Genomic DNA, 12,367 nt, shown 5'->3' on the forward strand with positions numbered 1-12,367 from the left:
TTTTCGTGCAGTCTTAGAGTTTGGATGTTTGAACAATACTGGAATAATAGTGAAGACCAGAAGAATGAAAGAAACGTGTCTTGCATTGTGAGACAGACATGAATATTTGGGGGCCAGAAGTAGAATGATACAAATTGGGTAAGTTTCCCCCAAATTCCCATGTGTTAAAGGGTTGCCCTCCAAGATGGCATGTGGGGTGGTGGTGACACCTTCAAGAGAAGGGGCCCAGAGTGCTCTTAAGGTGATATTGAGACCCATTTTTAAGTTACCCCCTGCTTCCTGTCTAGTGATATAAGTGATCTGCTCTGACGCAATGGAGCCACACAGCCTTGAGCTGGCATCTCCAGCACCAAGCCAAGTGAACCTTTGTTCTTTATAGGTTAATTACCTGAGCTGGGTCTTTATAGTGATAGAGAGCTGACTAATAAAAGCAACCCAAAAAGCCTTTCATTCTGTTGGCAGTATGGCTAAACTGCCCTAAAAAATAAGTTCCCAAAAGTAGTAGGGGGCAAAAAAGAAAAAGAAAAAAAGGGAGGGAGAGAAGAAAGGAGGGAGGGAGAAAAGGAGGAAGGAAGGAAGGAAGGAAGGAAGGAAGGAAGGAAGGAAGGAAGGGAGGAAGGGAGGAAGGGAGGAAGGGAGGAAGGAAGGAAATTCTAAAACCAAAGTCCTAGCTTCACACTATCCATGAAGCCTACTGGCAAAATACCTTATTATGTTGTTATTATTATGTTTGTCCCAAAGCCATACCCAGCAGCCCTGGAGAGCTTCCTACTCCACCCTGTCCCTTGAGGCACACATTGGCTGGCCTGACACCTGACCTTCAGAGCCACACAGTGAACTGACTGTAGTGACACAGATCACACATTCATGAAAGGAGCCACCGTGCCAGAACCCGAGCCCAGCCGGAAATGAGCCACAGCTCCTGGCCAAGCAACTCACTCACAGCAGGCGGAAGACTCCATGTTCTTCTCTTTGCAGCAGCATTTGAAACACTTCTTCACCACCATGTAGAAGTAAGCGAAGACGACAAAGGGGAAGGGGATGTTGAGGCGGTTGCAGTACTCCTGCACCAGGAAGTAGCGCTGGAACTTCCAGACCTGATCGTTGTTCTCCTGCACGGTGCCCACCGTGTAGCTGGCAGGGGAGAGGGAAGACACAGCTTAGCCATCTGTACTGCCCATCGCCCCATTGGCTTATGGTGGTAAGACGGCTGGGCAGCCAGACATGTGGTGGCCTAGGCCAGGCAGGAGGGAGGCGTCCATGTTGATACCACAGCCAGGACAACTTGGTGCAAGCCACCCGCTGACCTCAGTGGGGAATCTAGCTTTGGTTCCCTTTTCTTTTTTGTTTTGGATCGCACAAGAAAAATGTCCAGTGAACTTCGAAGTGATCTTGATTTACAAACCTTTCAATGATAACCTTTGCTCATCAATCCGTTTTTGTGCTAGTTACAAAGAGGCCAGTGAGGGCGATTCCCTCAGGAATATTTTATCACCATTATGTGTCTAATTGAAACAATCTGGAGAGAGTTTGTTAGCATTTCTCAAGAGCCTTGGACAAAATGCCAAAATGGCTGTCCCTAGGATGCCCAGTGGCTGCCCTTAGCATGGCCGACCCTCATGGCTAGGGAAGGCTGGGGAACAAGATTTGGCAGGAAAAGGGGAGAAAGCCTCTAGGAAGAGCTGTCACCAGGGACTGTCATATGGGAGCTGCACAGATTCCAGTTACAGACATACACAGTTATATTTGGAAAGGAATAATGAGGATTGCCCTGTGGTGTGTCCAGAAGGGCAGATCTGACTCTCTGTGAAATGCAGATTAAGGGTCACTGGTCCACTCGAGCATGCGACTCTGGTAGGCCTTGCCCTTCTCCCCAGCTCCCTCTCAGCCTTGCTAAAGGGCATTTCCCTTATTTGGTCAATCTTTCCTTATAAGGCTGACTACCAAGGTCCAGCAATCAAAATCCCCCTTTGGTTCACCTTATTAACATGTCTAATTAAAATTAAACACCTCAGCTTAATGTGGGCTTCCCCTTGTACCTCCATAAGCTGCCATTTTCCTATGTGCCATGTTTGTTTCCCCTCTATCCCCAGACAATTCTTTGCCTTCCAGGACAAATACTGCTCCCCCTTCTCCCTTGTTCCCTTCCCCTTCTCTCTCATCCTTTATCTCCTGTCTTTGTCCCTTATTCCTGTCCTCTGTCCCTCTGGAGCAAATAAATCTCCTTTGTGCTGAGAACTTGGTCTTGGGGGTCCTGAGTCGATCTTTTTCCCTTCCGTGAACATGCAGAAATTAACAGAAGCACAATTTCTGGAAACCAAGATGAGAAAGAGCTGTCTCTCTCCACCCAAGGAGCAATGCTGTCTAGTTGACTATGAAGATTACAAGCCAATCGGCTGGCGGTGCACAGCACTCTCTGATGCTGTTGGAGTTAACAGAGCTAAGAACAAGGTGGCCACTTATGAGTCCATCCACAGTTTAGAAACGTCATACAAGCGTTTCATCTGAGCAAGTCAGCTCGGGATCATGTGTCTTTGGGTAGAGTACATACTATTTGGATTGAGGTGGCGTTTGACAGCTGCATTGTGGGAACTAAGCAGGCAAGAATTCACACCCATCTCTAACGCTTGATAAGGCGTCAGAAAGTGGATGGAATTCTCTGCCAGATTCCACGGAGTTCCAGGAGCTGTGAGCACCGTGAAATACACAACACGACAGCCCAGAAGAATCTGAAAGGCACAGTTTGGAAAAGGGAAAAGGAAAACATTTCCAAAAAAAAAAAATGTCTCTTAATGGAGACATGGACTCTCAGTTTTCTAACCAGAAATACATTTTCCCATTTCTTTGAATTTTGCTGCGCACCAAGAAACTCACTTTGATAACTGTTTCTTTCCTTGTGTTGAACTCGGCAATAGCAGGACAGTGGTGGGAAGAGGGTGTAGCAGCTAATTATCATCCTGCAACGTTTTTTTGCTTAATGTAAAAGTTTATTTTTTTTTAAGGAACCTTAAAAAGTTTCATCATTTTGACCCAGTGACTTCACTCCTGGGAGTTCAAGGGAGTTCAAGCTAGGGACAAGGAGGTAGTTAAAAAAAAACTACACCGAAATAGACACACACACGGCTCTTCATACGTTGTAGGGAGAGCCACCTGTGCCCCTCACCTACGAGGAAAGAACAACCTGCACATTCAACACCGAGAGCACACCTGGGTATGGATGATGAGCGTGATTTCATTATGCAGCCGCTGAAATCAGGTTTATAGATAATTTTTCTGCTTTGGAAAAATTGTCTACGTTAAGTGGAAACAACGAGGCTCAAACTCATACTTTCGGGACAATCTCCCCACGTAAATCATGACTACGGGAGAAGTGGCATCTCCAGTCTCCCAGCTGGGCTTGGTCCTCCTGACCTTCCACTTCCCAAGCACCACGTAAGAAGTCTGCATGCTGTACATAATTATTACGATGTCAGTTTTGCGTTCCACCCGAAATTCTTTATAGTAATGACGTTCAAGTTCTCAAAACACCCAGGCTATAAAACAGAAAACACTTTTCAATACACCAGGAGCCGGTCTATTGATCGATTTGGGCTCTCCTATAGTTCAAGCACCTCCAGCTCCCTGCTTAGCCAAGGATGATCTTGAACTTTTCATCCTCCTGCCTCCATCTTTCAGGGCTTGATTGCTGGCATAAGCCACAAACACCTGGCTTATGTGATGCTTCAGACCCAACACAGAGCTTCGTACCTGCTAGGCAAGCACTCTACCATCTGGGCTCCATCTCCAGTTCCTATAGGATGCTGTTCTAGGCAGCCCGTTTATGCTGATTAATTTAATATGTAAATAACTCTAAGTCCTGCTATCATCTATGATAAACAGATTGGGAAACTGAGGCACAGAAAGAGCCGGCAAATTGAAGCGTTGAAGCTGGGGTTTGGTCTAGCAATCTATCCCCAGGTCTATCCTACATCAGTCGAGCAAAACGTGTGGTGTTATGATAGCTCTCCTCTGTCTCCAAGGGGTTTAATGGGATGACTTGTCACTTTGGGTTAACTACAAAGTGGTTGACAATTTGGGCAGTGTGCATTTTGAGCACAATGAAGCCTCTGAAAATTAGAAACCCACGCTTATTGACTGCCCGCATGCATAAGCTCCCTAAGGCAAGCCGGCGGCTGCCTGGCTGATCCTTTCATCTACATTTCAGAGTAGAAGTTTTAGGTACAAAGCAAACAGGACTGTGGATCCAGAAGACGGATCTAATAGCTCTCCTGGTATTCCTTCCCAAAGTAGGTCAGGTTGCTGGGAGGCTAACGCTCCGCCTGCTGTCATTACCATCTACCCTGGTCTTCAGCTGCTTCTGCTCTCTACAAAGAACAGCGGCCTAATCTGCTGCAGCAGCGGCTCAGATCTACAGAAGCACCCGGATTAGTGACTCTCGGTCTAAGAACCTGCCAGAACAGCCATCTTTATTCTTACCATTAGCTCTAAGAGCACCTCACTATTTCACGCAGCCATTCCCAAATGAATCCCGATTGCTCCAAACTCAAAAACCAAAACAAAAGCCATTGCATCCACTTTGAGGCATCAAATGTTGTTTTTGGATGTTTCCTACAAAAGACATTGCTACGTCTGGATGAAGTGGGGAGCTTTACAATGCTCACGGCACGTTAAGAAGCACAAGAGCCTCCCTCCTGTCCTCACTCTGGGAGCTAGAGCTCCGAGAGAAACGCTGAAGAAAGGCCCTCTGGGGGTGAGATTTGTGCCTTGGCTGAACTGGCCATTCAGACTCAATGAAGCACGTTTTATGTTCTGCAGATCATGTAAGGCAGGAACTGACAGAATGAAGCCATTTGTGACCTTTAGCTTATTTCTGACAGCCTGAGAAAGACTGGGAAGAACAGAGAAGTCCAGGACGGGACAAGCCATTGGGCATCACTTTGTGTGTGTGTGTGTGTGTGTGTGTGTGTGTGTGTGTGTGTGTGTGTGTGTGTCCATTTGGCCCAAGCCCTTCTGGGGAAGCGCTGCTATCCCTACCTCTGAAGTAGGCAGGAGGGCCCACCAATCACAGCTTTGCCTTTGTGCTATCATTCTCTACCTCAAGAAGCCTGAGCATCACTGTTTCATTTCCTCCTCTGGAGAACCAAACATCAAGGCCCTTCCTGTCAGAACAGCAATTTCTTCTGTGCCCCGTGGGCAAGATAAACCCTGGGAACAGCACTTCTGATAAATGATGAAAACCTGCGTTTACCTATCATGAGGGAGCTAGATGAGCACCTAAAAGCCGAGGTCTACCCGCCCTGGATGGCAGCAGCTTCTAGATTTCTTTCTTTTTCTTTTACATCCACTTCAGATTCAGTCAAATCGACATGGGAGTCCTCCATGGAAGGCTGATAACTGAAGATAGCATCAAATTGCTTCACCAAGATAATAATTTTTGTATTATTTACATATATCCATGTTTGTGTGTGTGTGTGTGAGTGAGAGAGAGAGAGAGAGAGAGACAGACAGACAGACAGACAGACAGACAGACAGACAGACATAGGCCAAGTTCAGGTGCTCCTCCAGTACTGTCAACTTTTTGTTTTGTTACGACAGTAACTTTGACTAACCTCAGGAACTCACGAGACTGGCTGAGTAGCCAGGCCCTGAGATCTGCATGTCTCTGCCTCTCCAGCACCAAGATTGACAAGTGTATTGCCAGGCCTGGCTTTTAATGAAGGTCACAGACCTTGAACTCAGGTCTTCAGGCTTGCCTAGCAGGCACTGTTACCAGTTCGAGCTACCACCATGGCTCTCTGGTTTTTTTTTATAGTCTTTAGAAGTTAGTTTTAACATCTGTAGAGAAGTTAGATTCTGCAAAGGCAGGCCTTCTATGGCTGACGTGTGAAAATGGCTCTCAGGGACACAAGCATCAGAGTGGCTTGGGGCTAGCCTCAGTTGCACCAGCTCAGAAAATGTTCAACATCTTCCAGGCCATCACTGGTCGTCTGCATCTTCCTCAAGAGACCCTAGAACCTGCCCCTCCTCACCACTTCTCTGATACCCTGTTAGGAAGGTATTGTCCCTGTCAGTATCTCAGTGGGCTGGAGGTGGGTAGTGGCAGTGGAAGTCATCTCATAGGACCAACTGAATACCCTCCGTGGAGCAGGGCAGGAGAGAGGAGGAAGCAGAAGCCCCTTGGAGGGAGAAACTCGCTGAGATTGGAGATGTTGCTGGCCTTCGGCAGATGTTAGGAGCTCAGAGAGCCTTGTGCACAGATGAAATCCAGACGTGCATTAAAAGGGTGATATGCCATGACCACAGAGCAGAAGGATGGTGGAATGCCAACAATATTGCTATAATCCATCGTTTGTATGATGCATCATAACGCCAGATCAAAAGGGAAGTCTTTCAATACTTACAGGAGAGCCTTCTGGAACACAGAACATCTTTTTCTGGTTAGAAAGGGAGACAGAGAAGAAGGAGCTGACATGACAGATAAGGAGTTGAGGAGGAGGGGGGAACCACCATCCACGAGGTAATAAAAAGAAGGGAGACAGTTAACAAAGGAGGCTTGTTCCCCATGAATAAGTGACTCTTTAAAAGCCTTCCTATATAGCAAAAAGTCGTCACTGAAATCAAAATCATAGGAAAAAAAACCAGAAAACATTTGCTCACACCCCCAAATAGCTAAAATAACAAAGAGCCTGCAAGGCCCATGCAAACAGAACCACAGAGTACTGACAGCTACAGATACTTGAACACTGTGAATAAGATGCTGATTCTGGGGATTATGAATCCAGTTTCTCCTAAATAATTCCACAAAGAGTCACAAGAATTTTTTTTCTCAAAAAAAGAAAGAAGAAACTCACAAGATGAGTTTCTTCGTACAATTAAATATGCACGAAAAGCTAGGGGGAGATTTGAGTAAGAATAATGAGGGGAGGACTTATACAACAGATGTTTTAATGACTTAAAAAAATCTTCAGTAATGAAAACCATTTGGTAGTAAAAACCAAAATAGAAAGAGTGATCAAATCAGAATGCACAGTCTGAAGAAAATTATAAAAACTGGATGTGAAAACAACAGCAGGTTTTAGAATAAATTAAAATCCAAACAGGCTTCTCAGCTAGATTCCTTTCTCAAAGATTTATTTTTATTCTAAGTGTATGTGTGTGAGCCTGCTTGAGTATATGTGCACCATGTACGTGCAGGATCTCACAGAAGCCAGAAAAGGGCATTGGAGTCCCCAGACCTGGCGCTAGACACAGGTGGGAGCCACCATGTGGGGGATGGGAACTGAAACTTGGTTCTCTGCAAAAGCGGTGAACACGCTGGTGCTGACCCTTCTCTCTGGCCCTCAGTTAGACTTTCACCCAACAAGTAGCTCCTTTGGTGTGCCACAGAGAACTAATGCCCCCTCCTTCCCAAGCAGACCAGAAATGTCTAATCAGAACTGTTTCGTTACTAGAGACAGCCCTGGCTCATGGGCTCTGTGTCTGCCCAGCATGTATTTTGGCATGTTTGCTGTATCCTATCCCCTTTCATCCATATGCTTCAAAACAACTAGAAGATTTGGATGGAGAGAGGGCTCAGTGCTTATGAGTAAATACTGCCCTTAGAGAGGACCCACGATTGCCTCTCATCATCCGTATTAGGTAGCCCATATCACTGCTTGTAACTCCAGCTCCAGGGGATTAGATAACCCCTTCTGGCCTCTGTGGGTACCTCCACTCACATACACATACCGTTCTCCTGACCAAACACACCAGACATATGCACATATTCATTATTTGAAATAAAATAAATCTTTATAATAAAATAAAGAGGAGGCTTAAAGCTTCCAACACAAAGAGATGATGGTGGTCAGAGGAGAAGGAGACAATACTTATTGATTACTCATTGAACATGTGCATTCCAACATTACACCATGAGAATAAACAGGCATAGTGCTATGTGCCGGTTTGGACCAGAATAACATCCATTAAGCAACTGAATTGCCATTCAGCTGAATTAAAGTAACAGTAGCTCTTTGCACTGTTTTCAATATTGAAGACATTTTGTAAGAGGGACGGGAAAGAGTGAAGGAGGCTTTGGAATAGATGATAGAAGAGCTGACTAGATGCCACTGACAAAATAAAAGACAATAATTATAATAATTGTGACGTGGGAGATGTGGGGAGGAGCAGGCACAGAACTGACAACCCGTGGGAGAGACACCAGTGATTCCAGTTACCTGCCTTTCAATCAACCGTTCAGTTTAGTACAACGCTGCCATAGAGCAATGCAGCCTAGACTGAACCAAACACAGGACTTGAAATCCTCTTGCCTCAGACTCCCAAGTAGATAGGCTTCCAGGACTGTCCTGCCAGGCCTGGTGGCTACTTCCTATTTTATTATAATACATGCCACCGTGGTAAATATTGGCAATCATTTCTTCCACTTACAGCAGGCACTTGACCTGGCCCCACCTCTTCCCTGTGAAGTCACTGGAAGGCTGCACCCCCACAAGGGCTGGTAATGAAGTGAAGGGGCCCATACAAGGCACTTGGAAGGCAAAGCTCCATAAATATTTGTTTTGATCATTACAGTTACCTGTTGTCTTTTTAAAATTTAAACTCTGTTTCCGTAGCTTCCCTCAGACCACTGATGTCGCAGCAAACTTTCCGTTTGTGCCGGGGGAGCACTCTTTTCTGTCTGCTTTTCTACACAATGCTAACAAATGTGCAGTGTCCTAGGGTGTTAGAAGATGGCTCCTAGAAGCTGCCTGGATGTGCACGGTCAGTGAGTCCTTGTCAGAGCTGGCACCTGCACGTGTCTGCAACATTTCCTGAGTCATTCCCTTCCAACCTCCAGGATGGATGACTTCCGTGCAAACGAATCACACATTTGTTAGTGCCTCTTGCTTTTCTGTGGACTACCATCTATTCAGCCCCCGGTACTGCAGGACCATCCCAAGGACACATTTGCAATGCAGATAATGAGGTCACTGGTGTGGGTGCATAAGCTTTTCACTAAACACTATGATATGGCTTCACACAGACATGACATCCTGGGGCCACCTGCTCAGGGAGCAATCCCCAGACAGTTTAGCACTCACTAGAAATGGCACGTGAGAAACTGACTCACAGAACACAGAAGGGCCTCAATGCCCTCAAACTCATAGCCAGGAGTCACTGAGAGGAGGTGAAGACCCAGGAGAAGGTGACAAGAGCCATCACACTGAAGTCTGGGTGGGGTGCAATGACTCCTCCAGGAAGACGCTGATGTAAGCTGAAAACGCACGGCCATGAACACAGGTGCAGATCTCCGTGACCTGTATGTCTTTAGCAGGAAAGTTCCACACAGCTCTGATTGCCTCATTTCCTAACAACAGCACAGATGCCAGATAGTAAAGATGAGGGCCTTCCAGGCAGGCAGCTGCCATGACAGCTCATAACACAAAGATTCCGAGACATCTGGCCACTCCATGCTGAGGCACTGGCTGCTGCTGGCCCTTGTTCTGACCACTGTGGTCTGACAGGAAGCAAGCTGAGGGAGGGAAGATTCACTCTGGCTCATGGTTTGAAGGAACACAGTCCAGCTCATCATGGTAGAGAAGGCACAGCAGTGTGAGCAGCTAGTAGCTGGAACTGCCAGGTGACTTGCTCACATCTTAGAGGACCAAAAAAAGGGCAAAGGTGGAAATGAGGGTATGAGGGAGGATAAGAAACTGGCACCAGAAGCAGAGCTGAGGCTTGACCCCAAAGACTCACTTCTTTTCGCCAGACCTTACTTACTAAATTGTTCTGCAGTTTCCCCAAACAGCGCCACCCTCTGGGGACCGAGTGTTCAAACACGTGTGCTTGTGGAGGACAGCTCACATTTGAACAACTTCTGCCAATTTGCCTGGTGGTCAGTTTCCTCAGAGATGCCTAGTGTTACACATGCTCATACCAGTGGGCACGCTGTAAGGAATCCTGGAAACACTGCAGGCGACAGGACAGTTTCTGAGACTTGGTTATCAAGTGTGGTGCTGTTAACTCAGTGTTGGCTCTTTGGCTCCAGATGTCATTTTTAGCATGTGGTTGCTTAGGCAACATGACTTCGACATCTTCTAACCTCTGATTTTCTTTTCACGAGAAATCTGCACCTGTGTTAGATGCCATAGAGATAAGTGCTCCTAATTTATCTGTCTCCTACATCACACTGATTTGGAAGCTTTAGCAGATAGCCACTCGGCCATTTCCCACCTTTCAGAGGATCCAAAGGCCTGCATTAAAATGGTTATGAAAACAGTTATGCCTCTTCTAGAATCTTCTGAAGATTCTACCCTGAGTATCTTTACACTAAGAGTCATAGGCAACATTATTCTTGAAAGAAATATATTGATCAGCTTGTGACAGGAACACTTGGTGTTCCTTGCAGACTAGCTACCCTCAGAACCAACATTCAGAAAGATACCACACCATAACTGATCATCAGAACCAGAACAACAATCTGTGTATCATGGATTCATCCCATCGTTCATCGCCATCCTAAGGCAAACCTTAAATTATAACAGCTATGTGGGTGGTGACCAGATACATAAGTTGTGGAACAGTTAGGCAGGTTATATACCAATTGAGGCACAACAGAACCGTCAGGTCGGTTTGTTCCAGATGCCACTCCAAGTATCTCTCATGCTTCTGAGAAACTCTATGAAAGTAAGAAACATCACAGCTAACAATGTGGGGCCTGGACAAAACGAAGCTCTGAAAACCCATGGAAGCAAGTCTGTGTGTGAGGCCCCATGAGCAGCTTGGCATGAGCTCCCCAGTAGAGGCTAAAACCAAAAGGTGCCACAAGTAACCATTGACAGCTACACTTTCCAAGTTCAGGAAGTATGGCGCTCCTGGGACCTTTAACTTTTGGATTATACATCCGAGGTGGCATTGGTGGCTGGGTATTGGCTTGCATAAGTTTGTATTACTTAGAAAACATACACCAGGAACCTTGGAGGTGATTTGCACTGTAGCTATCATGCTAACGCAGTCAACTTGCCTGGATTTGGAATCGCCTAGGAGACACACCTCTAGTGGTGTCTATGAGCGTGCTTACAGAGAGGGTCAATGGGAAGAAGGCCAACTCTGAACACAGGGAGCACTATCGCCTAGGAGACACACCTCTAGTGGTGTCTATGAGCGTGCTTACAGAGAGGTTTAATGGGAAGAAAACCCACTCTGAACACAGGGAGCACTGGTTCATGCGTTTGGGTATTTGGCTGAATACAAAAGAAGATGAGTGAGTAGCCCACACATTGTGACTGCCTGCCTCCCACCCCCACTCCCGTGACTTCCCACCACAATAGGTTGTACCCTCAAACCATAAGCCAAAACAAGCCCATCCGCCCTCCCCTTGCCTGTATTAGATGATTTGTCACAGCAATAAGAACAGTCCTTGGTTCAGTTGCTCTCCGGAATGATATAATGCTAAGCATTGCCTAGATTTAAGGGAGTTGGTCGCATTGTTTGTCTGTGGTGTCAAATCAGTCAAAGAATGGTCTATAGAGCACCCTGGTTTTTTTTTTTAATATGGTCCCTTGAAGGCCCCCAAACACCAAAGACCACCAGGTTCCCAATGGCCTCTACTCTCCACCCTCAAGGTAGACGTTACCTCTGCCCACACTCATCCTGCCTGCCTGGTGTAGGCACAGCCCATAGAGGAAGTCCCTGAATGTGTGACACAGACATACCCAAACATGGCGACCAGGAGGTTGACGAGCAGGATGTTGGTGGAGAGCATGTAGATGCACACCAGAGGGATGGTGATCCACTCAGGGAAGCGGGGCAGGTTGTTCTCATCCATCTCCACACACAGTGGCTTGGACTCATTGCCCGAGAAGGTGCAGTGGGAAAAATCATATGTGGTACCTGTGGGCACAGAACCAGGAGGCCAGTGAGGTCCCTCTGGAGAAGCAAGGACCACGGCAGGCCAGGGGATGTGGGATCAGAGTCATCTGATGTCTTGGGAACAATCTTCAGAGTCTCATGCCCACCAGACAGCTTTCTGAGCAGCCACTGGGAAATCGTGACTTCATTAAGACCAAGATCAAAAAGAAAAGGAAAGGAAAGGAAAGGAAAGGAAAGGAAAGGAAAGGAAAGGAAAGGAAAGGAAAGGAAAGGAAAGGAAAGGAAAGGAAAGAAAAAGGTGCCCTAGTTAGCTGCAGTTGTCAACTTGACACAGACTGGAGTCATCTGAGGGAGTCTCACTTGAGGGGTGGCCAAGGTCAGTATGGCCATGTCTATGAGAGACTGTCTTGATGTGGGAAGGGCCAGCCCACTGTGACAAGTCCCATCTCTAGGCAGCTGGAAGAAGAGTAGATGTACAACCCAGGAAGAATTAAAAGGCTAGCTAAGCATTAACCAG

At 46.5% G+C, this 12,367-nt stretch overlaps 1 protein-coding gene across 1 annotated transcript in view; it reads right to left on the reverse strand.

Moving 5' to 3' along the window:
- Trpm8 (transient receptor potential cation channel subfamily M member 8) overlaps window positions 1-12,367 on the reverse strand; it is a 75,910-nt gene that overhangs the window by 13,086 nt on the left and 50,457 nt on the right. The window contains exons 20-21 of the mRNA XM_050163107.1: window positions 11,694-11,871; window positions 944-1,134 (exon numbers count right to left, since the gene is read on the reverse strand). Coding sequence (XP_050019064.1) covers window positions 944-1,134; window positions 11,694-11,871 — 369 coding nt within the window. The remainder of the gene's footprint in view (window positions 1-943; window positions 1,135-11,693; window positions 11,872-12,367) is intronic.

This window comes from Alexandromys fortis, unplaced genomic scaffold, assembly GCF_014885135.2.
Source record: "Alexandromys fortis isolate MF-2015 unplaced genomic scaffold, M_Fortis_MF-2015_v1.1 scaffold_139, whole genome shotgun sequence".
Classification (NCBI taxonomy): Eukaryota; Metazoa; Chordata; class Mammalia; order Rodentia; family Cricetidae; genus Alexandromys; species Alexandromys fortis.